The 19882-nt window shown below is 42.4% G+C and overlaps 1 protein-coding gene across 21 annotated transcripts in view; it reads right to left on the reverse strand.

Moving 5' to 3' along the window:
* Magi1 (membrane associated guanylate kinase, WW and PDZ domain containing 1) overlaps nucleotides 1–19882 on the reverse strand; it is a 551837-nt gene that overhangs the window by 43496 nt on the left and 488459 nt on the right. For all 21 annotated transcript variants that reach the window (XM_070018902.1, XM_070018908.1, XM_070018909.1 and 18 more), the window contains one exon: nucleotides 2259–2290. In XM_070018902.1, the coding sequence (XP_069875003.1) occupies nucleotides 2259–2290 (32 nt within the window). The remainder of the gene's footprint in view (nucleotides 1–2258; nucleotides 2291–19882) is intronic.

The following is a 19882-nucleotide window of genomic DNA, read 5'->3' on the forward strand; positions in this document are numbered from 1 at the left end:
CACCCAGGCACCATCAGATGCCTTTAATTATGCAGCATGCAGAACTGACCCACTGCCATAACCTGAGTAGCTCATTGGTTCCAGAATATCCAGTTTCCCTACAAATTCCCTCCTACCCCCAGACATCTCATAATCATCAGTCTCTCTGGCAGGACATCATCCAAATGCAAACTGGGAAAGAGAAAAGCTTTCAACCCACCTGTACAGAACTGCCCTGATCACAGAGGCTGCCAACGGCGGCCCTTGGCCAACAGCCCTCAAACTGTGTGCGGCACCTGTGCGAGTGCCAGCCATGCCCTGCAAACCATCACCCCCATCCTGGCTCAGGAACCTGGTGAGGACAAGCCCCACACTGGGCGTGGTGAGTGGGGGCAGGTGTTCTTATGGAGCCCCAGAAACAAACCACCCTCTTAGCTTGTGGTAATTAAGAGCCAACAGACTGTGGGCAAAGCAGTTAGGAGTGGTCTCTGGTCTCTCTCTTTCTCTCCCTAAGAATACAATCAGAGTAATTGGCTTGCTACTTACTAATGACACGGCTTCTACTAAAAAAAAAAAAAAATCAACTGTCAGAGGGAATTCTTGTAACTGACTTGGTGCACCCAGGCTCTGTACTTGTTTGGTACCTTTTTATTTTACCAGGTCATTTCTAAAACAGGCTGCAGAAGATGGCACGCAAGTGGATTGCAGAAATCCCTTGGTATGGTAAATTCACCTGATGCCATGCTTCCAGTGCACAACTTGCTCTGTCTTCCTAGAATTTCCCTGTCAAGACTCGGTGCCCCTTGAGGTATGTAAAATATCAATACAGCATGGCTAGGGATGGGGGAGGAAAAGGGATGGAGCACCCTAACTCAAGCTCTTCCACACATACTTCTGTTTTTCTGAAGGCTGAATGGGTTTCTATGACCCAGGGGATGGGGAAATACACATGCGCACATGTGTCCACTTTGGGATTCCAATGTGGATACCAACCGGCACTTTCCTGCCTGGACATTAACTCAAGCTGACAAGGAAAGCAGCCCTGAAGTCAGTGTCCCTGTCACCATGGTGCTATGCCATGGTGATCACACCAGTTACTGCAGGCTTTCCTCTTTGGAGAGAACTTAGAAGTGAAGCTTTGAATGCAAGAAGCTCCACTACTGCCCCCTCCCTCCCTTCCCCTCAGCTCCTTAAACTTCTGCCTGTGCTGCCATGCTTGTAGATAAGTGTGTGTGTGTGTGTGTGGGGTGTTCTGTGACAGCGCCCTAAGCTGCGAAGTTTTTAAGGTCTTCCTTTTCTAGGTGGCACCACACTGTGATCTTTCCCTCCCCTAGACCATCTAAGTCACATGGAGCCCCCTTTTCTTTGTCCTAATACCAACGAATTGGGAAGCCTTTTCTGCCCACATCAATTTCACAGGCATCGCAGTTCCAGATTCTGAGTTGTTCTTTTTTTTTTTAAGTAGCATTTTAATCTGCTCTTAGTGCCCTGAGAGCCAGAGCTCATACCACCAAACAAAACACTATACCCTTTAAGCTATTAGCCAACACGTCAACTCGGTAATGTATCTTCAGGGAAACCAGATTAGAAAGGACAGCAGCACATTGATTTTTTTTTTTTTTAAGAATCCCATACCTGCAGCATAATGCTGCTAAACCCAGCAAAACAACAAAGAACATTCCCATAGCAAGAAAATGTCTTATTCTCAGTGCTGGACAGTGAGCACTGCTCTTCCTTAGCGTGCATCCGTAACAGGGCAATGGCCACTGTTTCCAAAACCCACAGGCTTTTGATTTGGTAAATAATTTAACATCCAACACATAAGAAATCTCAGGAAGAGAATGAGTAGCCATGCGAACCGCTGTGAACACCAGTTGAGAGCTAAGCTAGCTACTCTGGGAAGCAGGTGGAGCCTTTTTTGTTTTTTCTCCCCCTCCCCAAAGGAAACAATAGCATTTGTATCAAGTTAAAACAGCTAAGAAACTCATTCACCTGAAGGAGAGTTGTGATATATTTGCATAGAGAAGACATTCAACATGCATTCTTTATCCTAGTTCCTGAAACCTACCCCCAAATCCCTACATAGTTAAAAGACAAGCCCCAATACCATCTAGACCAAACAGATTCCCCAGAACTTAATAAAATGAGCCCCAGCTCCTGTTCCCCCACCCTCCACCATTCAGTCACATTTAGTGAAGTGGAACCTTTTAGCGAACCCTCCCACCACCACCAGTGACCCCCACCCACAAACAACCATCAAGTAAGTGACAAGTCCTTACCGACTTTGGGCTCTTCTTCGGAACTGGTAGCCCTGGAGAGAGAGAAAAAAAATGCAAACAAGGAGAGAGGGGGGAGGGAAGGAAGGAGGGGGGGAGAAATCATTAGCATATAAATGTTACCTTTTTCTTAAAGAACAATCCCCAGGTGTTTCATGGCCACCTAGGCATCTGCAGAGTTCTGTCAGATTTCTCCCCAGCATCGGAGTTACCGGGGCTGTTCATATCGAATCAAAGCAGAGGGAGGAGGAGAGCGAGAGGCAGAAGATCTATCTGCATTAGCTATGCTGACTTGTACTGCAGCAGCCTGGAGGCTGGGAAAAAGAAATTCACAGACCTCAGCGGCCTGGGAAATTGAACACTTGGACAGAATCTCAAATGCTCTTCTGGATTAAGAGAGACTTAACTTACAATTAAGTCTAGGATATTTCCTTTCCTCGCGATCCACTTGTCAATTGAAGTGGACCAATCAGGACAGAGGAAGGAGTGCATGGTTAAAATTAAAATGTTTTCCTTTTCTGTCTTTTTTTATTCTCTCTCTCTCTCTCTCTCTCTCTCTCTCTCTCTCTCTCTCTCTCTCTCTCTCTCTTCCTTTCAGAAGAGAAAATGCCTTCTTTACTTGGATGAGCTCAACACCAAAACAAAGACAGATGCTCTTTTGCCAGGAAGGAAGATGAACTAGTAACAGGAGTCCAAGGAGACCAAGTTGATCTAAGATTCCCCTCCAGATCACAGCACCTCAACAGATCGATGCCTGTCAGTCATGGGCGACCTCATACTCAGCTCACTGAAAAGGACTAGGGCTCAGACTAGACTCTCTGGAGAAAACATGTTGTGTAGGAATAAAAAGACAATCTTTCACAGAGCTGAGAAACAAGATAATGAGGGAGAAAAGAGAAAGTCAAAGCAAGCAATGATGGTCACTGAACCTGGCTGGCTGTCCACAGTGAGGGGGTGGAGCTGAATGAGGGCCCAGGGAACTCCTCACTTCTAGGAAGCAAGCGGCAACCAGGGGCCGTTTTATGAGGGAATCTTTCATGGGAGTGGGGAGGGGTGGGAAAGAGAGGTGAGAAAGGAAAATAAAGCCCAGAGGGGTGTTTCAAAAGTAAATTGTTTTCTACGAGCTGCTCTTTTTTTATTATTATTGTTGTTGTTGTGTTATTTCGGTTTGAACAGGGGTTAGATTACAAGATGCAGATTCCATCTGTACAGGGTGCCAAAGAGACAGACACTTGAGATGCGATACTTCTGCACTAGAAACTTCAACCTGCTTTTGCAAGTGATTCTGATAGAACATGATTTCAACTCTTTGGGAAGTGACTTGTCAAACCGCGAGCCCTGCTAAGTCAGCGCAAATAATCCCAGGCACTGGAAGTGGGGGAGGAAGGAGGAAGCCACCCAGAAGAGCAATGCTAATGTGCCTGCTGCAAGTGAGGCATGACAAGACTGCCTGATCCCTAAGAGGCATTGGGGCACTTGATGACAAGGCTCCTCACATTACCAAAGGAGGTTGCCTCAGTCTGCCAGAGTGGCTCTCAGACTTCAGAATGCATAAGGAATCATCAGAATCTTGTTAAAAATGCAGAGTCTCAGGTTCCATCCTCAGAGCTCCAGGAAGCTGCAGCATTAAATAAATGTTCCTGTGGACCTAGGTGGAAGGGGTCTCCTGAGGACTGTATTCAAGGGACTGTGATAGAGTAGAAAGAATATTTCCCTTTCAAGTCAGGCAAACCCAGACGATCTTCAGCATGCCACTTTGGAGCCCTCTGTGCTTCAGTTTCTGATGAAATGAAAAGAAGAAGGCTTACTTCATAAGATTGGAAACATAATAAAATAAAAGCCTCCGACCTGGCCCAATTCTAATGTCCACCTATGTCACCATCCTTGGTTGAATGACATCATTCAGAAATGAAGGAGGTAGGGTTATCTGGCTCTAGTGAGGGAAATTCCATTTTCTAAGGACATTAGCATATAAAGACATAAAGACTTAGAAAGCTTTACTTATAGGTAAGAAGGGACTGGACAATTTTAATAAGTCTTCAGCCTTAAAAATAATTCTTAGGTACTTTTATTCTTTCATTCCTTAAGGAATTGATGTTGAGTTATGCAAGTGTGTGTCACTGTATATACTTCAACTTACACATTGTTATGTGGTTCAATTCAGATGATCCCACATGGAATAAGCAAGATTTCACTGTTACTTTTTACTATTACTTTTTCACTTTTACTGATCCTAAGAACTTGATTTTTCCAGAATCCCAGTGATCTCCAAAAATTCATAAAGAATCTCCAGTTAGCTAAGTGGAATCAGGGGAAATTGTTTCAATTCATATTCTGCAATTATATAAGATTCCCCTCTGGCCAGTCTTAAATTCCTGTCCATTGAGATGAACATAAAGGGCACTTTTCATTCTCTATCACAAACACTTGCACACTCTCGTGAAGGAAGAAGGTGGTCACAAGAATGTTCACTTCAGCACTGTGGGAAGAAAGGAAAGCTGGACACTACTATAAGTTCTAAATAAACTATGGAGTAGCCAAGCTACAAAGCACTCTGCAGAGGTTAATAGCAATGAGCACACTCTACAGGTAACAACATGGATGGCCTCCAAGACATAATGCTGAGTGGGAACAGCATGCCATAGAAGGGCAGTTACTGTAGAAGACAGGTGTTAGACACACTCAAACACACACCCAGCTTTTGCCTTCCATGAACATCCTCACAAGACTGATAACAGATACTTTAGCCTTATTAAGAATACTTCTGCAAGAACACCACATTGACATCTCACTAAAGCAGAAAGTACAGATTTTAAAATAAAAATTAATTAATTAATGGCCCTCGGACTATCTATTATACAAATCCAGTCTGAAAGATACAGGACAATTTGTTTCCTCAGGAAGTGGTCCATGGAACATTCAAGAAGTCTCAAGTAACAGAGCTATACTCTACCAACAGTAAGAATTTTTTCTTTTAATTCAAGGCGACATTGGTTCCTCTTTCCTTGTGAGTTGCTGAAAACCATCATTTTTTAAAAGCCACACCTTTTACAGGAGCCAAAAGTAGGTTATGACCACAAATTAATATTTAAATAGTCAAAATCAAGAGCATCCACTTGACTGCTTTAAAAAAAAAAAGAAATCAAAGATTTGTTTTAGGCCCATATGGTCATTAAATCTTAAAATCTAATAAATATGAATGCTGGAACAAACCTCCTTAATACAATTTATAATTTAGCTTAGCTAAAATTATTCAGAGGATTGAAAACAGCTGGGAGACCTATGGAAAACACCCAAAGGGTCTATGGTTGGCAGAATTCTCCCAGACCTAGACATGCATGGCTCAGCTCCTGTCTGGGTAGAGGTAACTGAAAGTTATCTTTCTGGACGGGCACAGGAAGCATCACTATCCCATACTTCCTGCCATATCCCAAGCTTTTCTTAGATGAATGCTGACTTGGTGCACCCTGCAGGAGCAGGAGGTTTATGGTCTATAAATCATGTCACATAGTTCATGTGAAGCATCTGGGCAGAAATGGCACCTCTGAAGGGTCTCATTTGGTCCATTCTGGGTAAAAAAGGGGCAGAAGACAACTTTCACAGATGGCACCTATCTGCTTTTAGCACCCAGACAGCAACAAATGCTACTTCTAAGGGATCCCAGGAAACTTTCACAGTGTGATCTACACAGGTGAGAAAAGCTAGAGAATTGAATTTCCAAAGCACCCTAAGCACAAGGTGTTCCTTGGAGAAAACAAATGGCAAATTCTCTACTAGAGATGAGACTTGGCCAATGAACACAGGAGGAAGGAGCTTTCTCTTTAAATACCAAGGTGATAAACTTTGTTCCTGGAGATGTTGTCTTCTAACTAAATAGCAGAAGGTTACTGCTGGTGGAGTTTTATAATTTTACAATGGATGAGGGTAAATAATTTAGATGAAAAAAGTAAAATCATAAAACACATACATTTACTAACAGACTAGAAGATCATACACTGAAACATCTATTTTCTTTGGCTCAAGGGATCTTAGGTAGCTTCATTAGCTATTTTAGCAGGTAATGCAACAAGAAAAGCCTTATTTATAAACGTGAATGTGTGCACGCATGCACACATACACATATCCATATAAATAGCACAATACATAAAGTCTATACCATATTTTAGTAAAACAAAGCCAGTTGCCAATAATCCTAGCTATGCAGGAGGCTGAGATCTGAAGACAGCGATTCAAAGCCAGCCCAGGAAAGTCTGTGAGACTCTTACCTCCAATTAACCACCACCCTAAGTAGAGTTGTAGCCTCAAGTAGCAAAAGAGCTCAGGGACAGCACCTAGGCCCCAAGTTCAAGCCCAATTACAAAAAAAAAAAAGTAAGAAAAGGAAAAAGAAAAGAAAGAAAAAGGTAAAACAAATGCAGCACATTTCAGAATCTTTTTCTGTACTCTTAAATCTCCAGGGCTGTCACAGACCACTGCATTTGCCACCAGTTGCTTCTTTTCCACTCAAATAAGTCTACACACAGACCAAACTCATCTTTCTCCCCCCTGCCACTTCCAAATGATGGGGGATTATAGATCTGCCCTTCCACAACCCGATGACACCCCGTTTTTCTAAGTACCATTCCAAGAAACACTACAGGGGAACAGGGTAGAATTAGGAGCTCAGCTAAGCACCAGGGCAGATAAGCAGAAGCCCAACACTGTCATTTCAGCCTGAGTCTCTGGAACAGAGGAGGGCTGCCCTGGACCTAATGTGACCCAGGCTTAAAGGAAGTGGGAATGCCAACTAACCTCACTTCCTGAAGGGATCTGAACAAGGGGCTTGGAAAGTGTGTATCTGAAAGTCATCCTGACATGCAAAGTGGATATACAAATGGTAAAAACCTACTGTGTCAGTCATTTGCATTTTTTTTTCATGGTGGTTTCTATTCCCTATTCCATTAGGTTTCTAAATTTGAGCATTTTAATGGAAACATTTTTGGTTTCCTTCAAGCAGTCTCACAAAGGCTGGGTCACTAATCCAAGTGTCATTGGACACATGGGGTTCTTTGTGGAGTTTTAAAAAAGCAACATGTACTAAAACAGTACTGGAGCTGAATCAGGTAACACAGAGTGCCAAGAGCAGGAACTGTGTGTATAACGGCAGAGGGGGAGGAAGCGTCAGTCCACAGAGCAGTCTGGCAAAGGAGAGCACTGTGAGAGCTTGGGAGGTGTTAGGTTCCCAGACCAAAGAGGCTCAGCACCTTTTCACCTCAGCTCCTATGAATCGCTACAACATGTTGTTCTAAGATGCATTATCCAAAACACAGGGCCCTACAACTACAGCTACCTTCAACTCAGTAAACTCATTAGGAGGAGTCAGTACTGAGGGGAAAAAAAAAACAGAATCCCTGCAAAGACTGATATGAAAATATCTTAAACACGGCATTATTTTATAGATTAAAAACTGTAAAAAAAAAATCTGAGCTGGCAAGAACAGAGGATAAAGCAAATAGACTTTTTTATGTCAGTAAGATGAAAACTCACGAATCCATTAAAAATGAAGACTAGTGATTGGAGACAGTGATAATAATATAAGACATAAAAGACAAGGTAAATGCCATACATAGAAAGATTAATGCAAGGGACTGGAAGCATGAATCAAGTGGTAGAGTTCCTGCCTAGCATGTTTGAGATCCTAAATTCAATCCCCTATCTCGGCAACAAAAAGAGAAGAGGACAAAGATGAGGCTGAGGAAGAGGAGGAAGAAGAGGAGAAGAAGAAAGAGTAGAAGAAGGAGGAAGGAAGAGGAGGAGGAGGAAGAAGAGGATGACAACAACAACCACGATGATGACTTAATTCACTGTTAAAAAGTAGACAGGCCACCAGGTACGGGAGTTCATGCCTGTAACCCTATCTACTCAGGAGGCTGAGTTGAGAGGAATGTGGTCTGTAGCCATGGTCAAGGAAGAGTGTGAGACTCTATTATAATCACCAAAATAGCCAGAAGTGGAGCTCAGAGCCCAGGCTCTGAGGTCAAGCCACAGGATGGGTACGTACGTACACACACACACACACACACACACACACACACACACACACACACACACACACACACACACACACACACACACACACACACACACACACACACACACACACACACACACACACACACACACTATGCCTACTCAGGAGTCTCAGATCTGGGGATCACAGTTTGAAGCTAGCTGAGGCAGAAAAATACTTGAGAGTCTTATCTCCAATTAACTAGTAAAAAGCCAAACATGAAGCTGTATGTTGTTCAAATGGTAGAGTGCCAGACTTGACTGAAAGAAAAAGCTAAGAAATATCGCCCAGGCACTGAGTTCAAGCCCCAGTACCAACACAAATGAAGTAGACATGCAGACAGTCATATACATATATCAAATACCCCAGAATATATACTTAATGTTGTTTCTACACATTAGGATTAATGGGGAATTCATATTCATGTTTTCAGAGTTTTTAAAATTGTCTCAAGTTTAAATATAATGCAGCTATAATCATAAACGGCTACACTGAAACAATGGCATGTACTTAGCAGCCTAGTGCAATGCTAGATTTAGCTCTCTCAATTCATTCCTACTCAAGTGTCTATGGCACTAAATTATTGGGTGATGGCCTTGATTTAAAATGGAATAAAAAGCTGTTTGAGGCTCTCTCAAGCAAAGCTGCACAGAAGCACAAAATTTTACATATTAATTCCAGGGAAATTAACTGGTGAAAACTACACCAGTAGCCCAGAGCTGCCATCCTATTGAGTTTTCAGTTTCCATGTGTCTTCTCCAGACACATGGTTGTATGTTGGAAGCAATTCCTAAGGTGAGACTCATTCCAGCTAAGGAATGCGTATTCCAGCGAAGGGAGGCATATATTAAATATATTAAATACTATAAGATATTGTGTCTACATACAGAAGGGTCAATGAGAAGGATCTTTACTGGGAACTACTGGAAAGGTCCAACTAAAAAATAATTAGCAGACAAACTGTAGAACATTAATACTTTTAGGGGAGGAGGAGAGGCTGGTCCTGGGGCTTCAACTCAGGGCCTGGTGTTATCCTTCAGTGTCTTCTACTCAAGGCTAGTGTTCTACCACTTGAACCACAGCACCACCTCTGGCCTTTTCTGAGTAGTTTATTGGAGATGAGAGTCTTGCAGACTTTCTTGCCTGGGTTGTCTTCAAACTGTGATCCTTAGATCTCAGTCTCTTGAGAGGCCAGGATTACAGGCATGAGCCAATGATGCCCAGCTTAAAACTTGTCAGCACAAATGCTACTGTAGGTGAAGATACGTAATGCATTGATTCATCGTATGATACTGAATCAAAAGAGAAAGACCACCTAGGTGCAAGTGTGGAAGGGGAAGGACAGATAGGTAAGAACAAGCTAGGACTTCCCCAGCCCAAGCAGAACTGAGAGTGAACTGCAAACCAGTGGCTTTAAATCCACCTTAGGCCAGCAGTCCTCCTATAGAAGCTGCCTATACCATTCCCTGCCAATCAGCTTTGTTTGTTTATTTTCTTATTTAATGGAGAATATGTAAAGCATATGGATTTCAACTGACCTCCCTTACTGATAAAATGCTAGCATCAGTGTAAAAACTAAGAAATAGAGGGGAAGTCAGCTCTAGTTTCTCCCACTGGGAGCTAGAGGGAAAATACACGCACAAACCTAACAAAACTGTGCTCTACTGTGCCAGGAGCTGGAATGGAAAAAACAGCAATGAATACAACCTACAAGGTCCTGTTTTCTTGGTGCTAACATTCTGCAGAGAATTTCAGCCTGGGATCGTCTCTGTGATGACAATGAGGGTAATAGGAAAGAGGCTGGATCTTGTGTAGCCAAGCAAGTGATATGAAGTCGTAGAAGAAATAAGCATGTGATTGGTCATTTTCACAAGATTTCCTGTGTGTTCCCATAGGCCTATGGATACTGAAGAGATTATGGAAAATGGGGCATGACCTTTGCTCTAGAAGAGTTCATAGTCTGTGCAAAGAACCAAAGCAATGATTATAATTCAGAATGGTGAGCAGTGCTGTTGCTAGTAGAGTGTAGAAACAAAGAATCTACCCACATAGGAAGAACAAAGCGGGAGGCATTGGCTACTATTGAAGGACAGCAGCATTTAAGCATGGGACAATATGCAATGATTAAATAACAATGACTTTTAAAGTATTTAAGGCTAAGTGTAGTAGCAAAAAATTCAAGCCCAAGCCCAAGCCCAAGCAAGGCAGGGTATATTTTCACTAAAGGACCTTACAAATACTATATATAGCAAAAGATTGAATGAAAAGAAAATAAAAAATGATCCTAGTTTGGGCAGATTTGATTTTTCCCTTTCTCTGACAAATATCATCACTAGCTCTGCAGTGTGATTTTTTAATGTAAACAGGATGCCAGATGCCAAGAAAGGAGTACCATGCCCAGTGGGCCCCTCCCCCAAAGATGAAGAGAAGCTTTCCTTTGGGAACCTACTAATGCGCATTATAAAATATAATGGCTCTTATAATTTATAGAGGGATGGTTGGACTTGAGAGAGTCTGGAATAAACAGCTCTGGATGCATTGTCACTTAGCCCTTTCTGAAGAAGATGAAGAACATAGATGTACAGGCTTTACAACTACAGACAAGTCTGCTTCAATTACACAGTACTTAGAGTCTAATAAATAGCTTACAAGGCTGTTGATGGCCAATGGTTTACAGGACTTTTCACCTCCAAGTCGTAAGCCTTGAACTCACACAGGTGAGGAGAGACAGAACACCACTACTACCTTGGCTGTGGAGTGACCAAGGTAGATACAACAGAGTAACTATATTCATGCAGTCCTACAGAAACAAATGGCCATTGCAGGAAAGGTGGTATTGAAATGGCAAGATGTTTCCATGATTGATTCAAAAACCATAGGAGTGAGGAGCAGCTGAGAGTGGAGTTCATTCAATTGCCAGAATTACTAAATACACAGACACAGACATACACCCCCCCAACATACACACACACATATAGCACACACAAATATATCTATCTGCACACACATATATATTTGTTTACAAGCATATCACATATATGAATATTAGGACAGGAAAGGTGCTTTCTCCTATCATTTATCACGTTCTATGGGGCAATCTTCCTTCTCTAGGAAATAGTCCCACCAGGATCTATGCTTTTATGGTGGAATCAGGCCAGTTCTTCCTAGGGATCTAGCAAGACTCTGAGTCTATCTGGGCTGAGAATACTTATAATTACAGTGCTTATGAAGAGGGTCTTTCCTCGGTCCACAAACACTTCCACCTGAAGAAGACACTTAAGTATCAGATTGACAGCTTGATGTTTTTACACCTCTCTTCCAAAGCTCAATTCCTTTTTGTGCAAATGCTTGAGGAATGACAGTGAGGTCCACTCTTCTAATCCACAATTCTTCCTTTAGCTCTCCCATGGATGAGAGAGACAATGGTGCCCTGTGGACCCCCAGAGCACTTCCTTCAAATTTGAAAGTCTGACTTTAAACTGCAGTAGAATGTAGAGGGGGTCATTATGAAATAATAGCTCAAAATAGCTCACGGGGAAAATGGTAAGGAGTCCTTCTCCAAAAACAGGATGCTATGTGGGCCTTTATTTTAAGGTCACTAGCCCCAAAGGAAAACCTATCACTGTAATTGGTGCCAAGACACTTTTGGGTTAGGAAATACATAGCAGGACCCTTTGCTTCAACATTGCTGACTTTAAGGTCCATTCTTATCCTGACTGGTTATTTTTAACAAGGTAAGTTAGGCACAGGATCAGGAAAGAAGTATAGGAGACGATTGTGAATTTTATCCTTTTAGGGCACAAAGTTCTGAAACTCAAGGTCCTTGTTGGAGCTGCTTTATCTCCTCCAAATATATATATATATATGGCTGTTTTGGTGGTTTATTGGAGATAAGACTCTCAATGGTCTTTCCTGCCCAGGCTGACAGCAATCATACAATCTCAGTCTCCTGAGCAGCTACAATTACAGGCAAAAGCTACCAATGCTTGGCCTAAAGTGATCTAACCTAATCCTAATTCTTTTTCTTTTTTTTTTATAGACTATATCACATTACAAAACTACTTGCTTATTACTCCAAAATTACCTACATGCTTATTATTTAACATTGTTTATTGTGATTGTGTACTTGTATATCATACCTATTTCAGGGGTCTGGTCTATCCTACCCATTTGTCCCTGTCCTAGAAGAGTAACTGTTCTTCAGCTTAATATAATAAATGTCCTCTGGGCCGGGTATTGGTGGCTCACACTTGTAATCCTAACTACTCAGGAAGCTGAAATCTGACAATAGTGAATTGAAGCCAGCCTGGGTAGGAAAATACATGAGACTTTTATCTCCAATTAATCACCAAAAAGCAGGAAATGGAGCTATGGCTTACGTGGTAGAGCACTAGCCTTGATCACAAAAGCTCAGGGTCAGCGCTCAGACACAACTCAAGCCCCAGGAACAGCACAAAAAAGAAAGAAAGAGAGAAAAAGAAAGAGAGAAAGAAGGAAGGAAGGAAGGTCTTTCGAGTGATTGGGTAAATAAATGCACAGAGCGTAGAAAGACAATTTGTATTTCCAGGACTGCAGGAAAAGCAGTGCAGCAATGGGGAGGGCGGGGGGGGAGGAGGAAGGAGGGGGGGTGGCCTTTGATTTTATCACCATCATCACTGTGGTGACTATTTAACAACTCTCATCCTGGGTCTGCTTCTTGATTTATGGGCAAGCTGCCTTCCTCAGCACGAAGAATGAGGTTCTACTATGCCACCTGGTGTCCTGACTTTCCATCACATCGCTAAGCTCAAAAAGAAAACTCCAAACCTCCCAGCTCCTAGCTTCAACCAATGGAAATATTCTCAAAGATACCCAGAGAACCTAAATCATACATTAGGTGAGGATGCCTTTGTCTCTTTGCTTATGAAGGCAACTTTGATTATAACACTGAGTTACAAGGCTCTGAATGCCTTATCCTTGCCTACAGAACGCCAACACCGGTAAGGTGAATGCCAGTCCTTTCCTTTAAACAAAGCCATGAATTCCTTTGAGCAGGCTTAACAGCCCGATGGGTATGACAATTAGTCTTGTCACAATGTACTTTGGCAAAACGAGGGGTGGGGGGATGGGGGAGGAGAGATTGCCAGCTAGCTCTGAAAGGGCATATATTTGTTTGACAATTTCAATTAACTTTATTACAGATCTGTTTAATTGCAACTAAGGACACCCCTGGCAACACATCAAACTTTATTCTACTCTTTAAATTTAGGAAGTCTCGAGCCTCTGATAGCACAGGTCGCAGTTAACATCGGCATCCTTATGTCAGAATCCCCCAGCACTGCATTATTCAAGAACTGCAAGCCAGACCCAAAGAAGCCATTTACTGGAGGGTCAGGTTTTTCCAAAGAGCAAAGGACACATGATGTATAGCTCTGCTTCTCTACCATGGAGATATTAAATCTCTTCACATTCCTACTGCTGAAATAATATCTGAACAGATCTAAGTAGATTATGTAAACAATTGAAGGAAAGAAGTTTCTCTCCTTGATACATTATTTCCTTCCCTCCCTCCCTCCTTTGCTGGTACTGGGGCTTGAACTCAGGACCTAGAAGCTGTCCTTTAGCTTTTTCACTCAAGGCTGGTGCTCTACCACCTGAGCCACACTTCCACTTCCAGCTTTTTGGTGCTTAATTGGAAATAACAGTCTCATGGATTTTCCTGCCCAGGTTGGTTGCAAACCACAATCTTCTGATATCTGCTTCCTGAGTAGGGAGGCCACAGATGTGACCCACCAATGCCTGGATACTATGCCATTTGCTAAAGAATTGCTATCCCATACAGCTATAGGAAGAGGCAGAACTCGTGTCTTGTTCATGTATAGATTTCAAGTTTCAGTGGGTCAATACTCATTGTGCAAATTGGATCATCTAAATTTAAGTACAGGAATTACTCCTCCCACCCCGTACCCTAACACCCCCATATACTGTCTCATTCAGGATGAGTGTCATTACAAATTACTTTTATGGGTCAAGTGCATTGAAGACACAGGAAGAATCCAAGAAATGTAAGGCCACTGAATGCACTACTTTAGCTGGGAACAAGATGTATACTAGAATATTGCATTTCTGGCAGGGAAGAGGATGTACACTGAAAATGAAACACAGGCAGGGCCATTCAGCATTCAAGTCAATGCATTTTTCACTGGCAGGCTCAGATGCTAGGATCCTTTTGTTTCCTCTGCTGCCCAGTTTGGCTGCTTTCTGTTGTCTTCCCTGGCATAGAAGGCCTTGAGTCAATGCAGATAGAGATCTTCATGAAAGTAAACACTCAATAGTTTTAAAAGCTATCATAAAGTTTCTGAGAATGGTTTTTTACATACAAGAAACCAGTCATGCTTATTTTGGGATGTCCTACATATACTCAATTTTTCCCTCTTGTTTTTGGATTCAATAGTCTTTACGTTACTCCAGTAACTTAAAACAGGGTGAAAGTCAATTTCATGAAAGGGTCAGAGTACTAAATGTTATATTAGGTAAGGGTGACAAAGTGATGAATCTCATCCTATCCTTCACCCTGAACTCTGCGTCCCCTTTAGACACCATAGGAACACTGGGAAGGCTCCCATAGCTCCATCTGTGTGCTACCAGTGCATCTGCCCTCCAGTCCCTGCGATGCAGAACCTCCTGCGGACCTCTTCCCTACAGCAGGGCTTCCTGGATTGTAGATTTTGCAAACCAGCACATTTTCATGAAACAGAATTGAGCAACTGACCAATGATTGCCAATCCTTTATTCTGCAAACTAAAGACATCTGAAAAAAAAAAAAAGACTCTTATTAAAAGGGAAAGGCAAATGACAACTACCATAAAAGAGGAGCAAGAATATAAGCTATGAAGAATCCTTCACATTAGAATAACTTGGCATATCCTATTGTGACCTCTTCCAGGGAGGCCTCTGCTTCCTGCCTTCCCTCCACTCTTTTCTACTCCACACAAATGGATCAGAAGTATGGAAAACAGTAGTGTGTTTGGCACCTCCTGTTTCTCAAGTTCCCTCCAAATGGACAAGGCGAAGGGAGAAAGCAATAGAGGCTCATGAGTCCTTTCATAGTATAAGCTAGTAGAGTGGAGGACTGTAACAGAAACTCCCAAAAAGCAATAAAATGTGATCTGGCCAGGGTACAACAGGCTAAGGGTATGACAGATTGTCTCATGCCATCCTTACTGCAGTGCTGAGGAGGGCAAAATTCTACCCATGTTTCAGATGACAATCTAAAGGCTGTCCAAGGCTGGCCTAGCTAGATTGTGGCAACCATCCTCTCTTCCCAACACAACCTCTTCTCCCAACCCTGGTCACTGGGGGCCAGCACAACTAGCCAAGACAGAGGAGAAGAAATGGAGAAATCTCAAATAAACATTCTCCTATGCAATTTCAACAACAATAAAACTCCAGAAACCAGAAAATGATTTCGTGCGTATGTGAAAAACGAAACAAACAATAAAGAACACAGCATCTGGAATAATAAGAAACAAATGGGTATGGAAGGGACTGAAACAGCGGTTCTCAGCAGTGACTGTCCTTCGGGGGACATGTGGCTATGTCAGGAGACACTGGTGATTGTTATAAATGGGGGAAGGGAGGTGCTACTGGCAGCTAGAGCTGAGTTAAAAGCCAGTCTTCTCTTACTGCTTACCATTGCCAACTGGAAATAAATGTTGCTTTATAAGGGCAAAACATACAAACATGAGATTCCATTCACTGGTGGGCAGGGCTGTTATTTTTAATGCAGTCATATGCCACTTTGGAAAGTGGTATCTATGGTAAAAGTAACTACAGAGAACACAAGTCAATTTTAAATTAGGAAACAACAAAAATACCTAAAAGAGTACACATTTAATACCAACTATTCCAAAGGAATAAAGAAAAAAAAACGGATGTTTATGTAGCTGTAAGAAAGTCTTTTTGGAGGGTGGGGTGAGAGGGGGCTGGTCTTGGGCTTGAACTCAGGGCCTGAGGGTTGTTGCTGAGCTTCTTTTTGCTCAGAGCTAGGGCTCCATGACTTGAGCTACAAGCATTACTTCTGGCATTTTGGTAGTTTATTGGAGATAAGAGTCTCATGGTCTTTCCTGCTCTGGCTGGCTTTGAACCACAATCCCCAAATCACAGCCTCCTGAGTAGCTAGGATTATAGGTGTGAGCCACAGGTGCTTGGGTATAGAGAGCCGTTTTAAATACAGCTTTTCCACGGGCTAATTATGCCAGGGGCCAAATGAACAAACCAATTAACAAAGTAAAGGCCTAATTTAAGCACTGATTGCTGAGTAAAGTGAGCCAATATAAAGAAGATAAAGGGACTTATTCTCTTCTGTCACAGAGCTGTGTGATTGGTCCATACTGAAACTGCCTTATGACTGCTACATTACAGCATCGAGAAACGATCTTTTGAACAATCTTTCCTCAACTATGAATATTGCAAAATGGTATATTAGTTTTTACAGTAAATGTAATACGCCAGTGAGGTTTCTAGAAAAAAGAAGTAAGCAGAAAAAATGGGAAATGTGATTAAGCACAGTATGTTTTAGGTATTTACTTGCATGTTATCATCTACAATGAGACATTAGCATAGCACTAAAGTTTGCTGGATGAACTAAAGAATATTGTGCATGGCAAGAGAACAAAATCACTGAGGAAATAAAAGAAGAAAAAACACTGAACGGGGCTAGGAAGGTGGCTCAGTGGTAGAGCGCTTGCCTTGCATGCCTGAGGCCCTGGGTTCGATTCCTCAGCACCACATAAGCAAAAAAGAAAAAAGCCGGAAGTGGCGCTGTGGCTAAGTGGTAGAGCGCTAGCCTTGAGCTGAAGAGCTGAGGGACAGCGCCCAGGCCCAGAGTTCAAGCCCCACAACCAGACCCAAAAACAAAACAAACAAAACAAAACAAAACAAAAAACACTGAAAGGAATTCAATGAAGAGGAGTTAGTAACAACTTGACCTTGTGTCCTTGTGAATATACATATATACATTATGTCCTCCACATTGTCAGAAGAGGCCTAATATTCCTAAGGATCTGTGTGTGTCTGTGTGTGTGTGTGTGCGCGCACGCGCGCGCGCACGCGCGCGCGCACGAGTGTGTGTCTGTGTGTTACTAGGTATTAAACTCAGGGACTCCCACTTGCTATAAGCAAGCACTCTACCACTTGAGCCAGGTCCCCAGTTCTTTTCCATTTTTGTTTTTCAGATAGGTCTTGTGCTTTTGCCTGGACTGACTTTGGACTAAGCTTTTTCTATCTCTGCCTCCTGACAAATGGGGATTACAGGCCTGTACTACGATGTTCTGCCCCAGATAGCTGAACCCGATATCTGACCTCCTGTCTGTGATAAATGAAGCAAGAATACAAATATAGAAAGTGACAAGTTCCCAACTCCCTTAAATCTATAGATGGTAAAGCATAGACAGTCTCACTCCAGATGGTAGCAAAGAATGTGAGACTAAATTTGAGAAAATGAAGGTAGAACATTGCACAGGGAAGTTCTCTAACCCAAGTAATAGTTTTGAAGTGGCTTGGGACTGGAAAAATGCTTAGAAAGAAGAGTAGGATGGTAAGTTGAACCATAAACAGAAATTCCAAGAAATAAGGTTTTAGGACTAATATAAATGGAAGGAGAGACTGTTAGGTAAGAGGAAATGACATGCCTGTGGCACAATGAAATTGCTGCTAAATGCATTCACATTTTAAAATGGTTTTTGAAGATAATGCTAAAAGATACAACAGTGGGCCATACATTACTGTTCGTCAGACCACTAAATCCTTCTCATATTCCAAAGGATAGCTCTAGTCCATTTCTTACAGACTTGCCTCCTAGGTAGCATTTGCCAATGTCTGGAATCTTCTGTTATCACAGGTGGGGAGGGAGCAGGTAGGCTACTGACACCTAGTGAGTAGCACACAGAGATAATGTGGAGTACTCGATAATGTGCTAGATGGACTCTTGCAGGGAAGAATTATTTGGCTCAACATGTCAGTTGTGTAGCAGCTGAGACCTTGCTCCAGCCTTGCCACATCCTTGACCTCCTCCCTGACTCACCTCTTGTCCAAATCTGCACCACACAGAGATAGATTGCATGTTGCCATGGCAACTTGCACCTACTGGTCTGGTCTCCAACAAGGAGATTGTCCATGCTGTTTCTTCTCTTCTTTTTCCAGAGTTGGACACAAAGAATGTCTTGAGCCTTGATTGATAAAGACCAGGAAGAGGTCAAGTAGGAAGAGCCTTTACATAAGTATTACAAGGACATGATATTAAAAGAAGAAGAAGAAAGAGAAAGCATGGCTACTGTCTAATCTCAATGGATTCTAGTCATTGTAAACCTCAACTATACCAATATTTTAGCAGTGAACTCTCAAGGGAAAAAGAATGGCCAAATCTAGTCCTACTTTCTCCATCTTGCACATATCATCCCCAAAGCCAATCCTCCACTCCTGTGATGAGTAGACTTTTCATCTCCATCCCAGATGCCACTCGTCCAACCAGTGAAGGCCACCATCTCACCCTTCTCCAGTTGCCAGCTCCCCTGTCTTCTGACTCAGTCCTGTTAGCATATAAGACCACTGTGATGTCTCGCATCTCAGAACCAAAATAAAACCCCCTCCTTTCACCCTCCATCCCTTTCTAGCTTAGGCTTCTTTTCTCCGTTCTATGTCACAACAGAACTTCACCAACATCGTGGCTCAATCTCTGTCTCTCTCTGGCTCTTCTTGCCACCCACTCCAGACTGAATGCATCCCTCAGTACCATGCTGCTCTACTCAGTTTACCTGTACCAGGGCAGCCTTTACCTTGGGTGCCTGAACCCCCTGCTTTCGTTACTGCTGCTGGAGTCTCCTAGAACAACTTGGACTTTGTGATCTGCATCTTCCTGTTCTCTCTCCTGTTCACACTGGCTGTTCTATCTTCTTGGGTACCTCCCTCTGATTTTCAGTCCAACCCTGAATGGTTGTGGACCTTAGGCTTCTTGTTTTGTCCCTTCTCTCTTCACTCTTAAGTAACTTCACGCAGACCCATAGTTTAAATAATGTTTACATGTGTGCTTTACATACTTGTAAATATGGTTCACAATGAGCTACCCATTTTATAATTTATCCATGTACACATGCATTTCTCCATGTAGGTGCAGTTGTATGAAAATGCACACAACACAAATGTTTCATGATAAAGTAGTTATCTTCAGAATCGGATGGACTCCAATGTTTTCTATGTTCTTTCACCTTTAAGAGAAACACCAATGTAACACATTGATATCATGCCCTACTTATGAGGTATAGCTCACAATCTGTAAAGCACCCATTGACATGCTAGCCCAAAAATATACATTTCTTCTGCTCTAACTCAGACAACTGTCTACATTTCTGCTTTGCTTGGATATCAGTGGAGCATTTTATAATTATTATGTCTAAGAGGAACTCCCTAGCCCCACAGCATATGCCCTGTCCACATCTCTTCCCTTATCCAAATGTTAGCAAAGACAGCTCAGAATTAAAAAAAAAAATCTAGGGGTCACATTTACTCTTCCTTTCCCTTTCCTGCTTTGGCTGGTTCACCAT

Source organism: Dipodomys merriami, unplaced genomic scaffold (assembly GCF_024711535.1).
Source record: "Dipodomys merriami isolate MVZ:Mamm:240054 unplaced genomic scaffold, mDipMer1.0.p SCAF_13, whole genome shotgun sequence".
NCBI lineage: Eukaryota > Metazoa > Chordata > Mammalia > Rodentia > Heteromyidae > Dipodomys > Dipodomys merriami.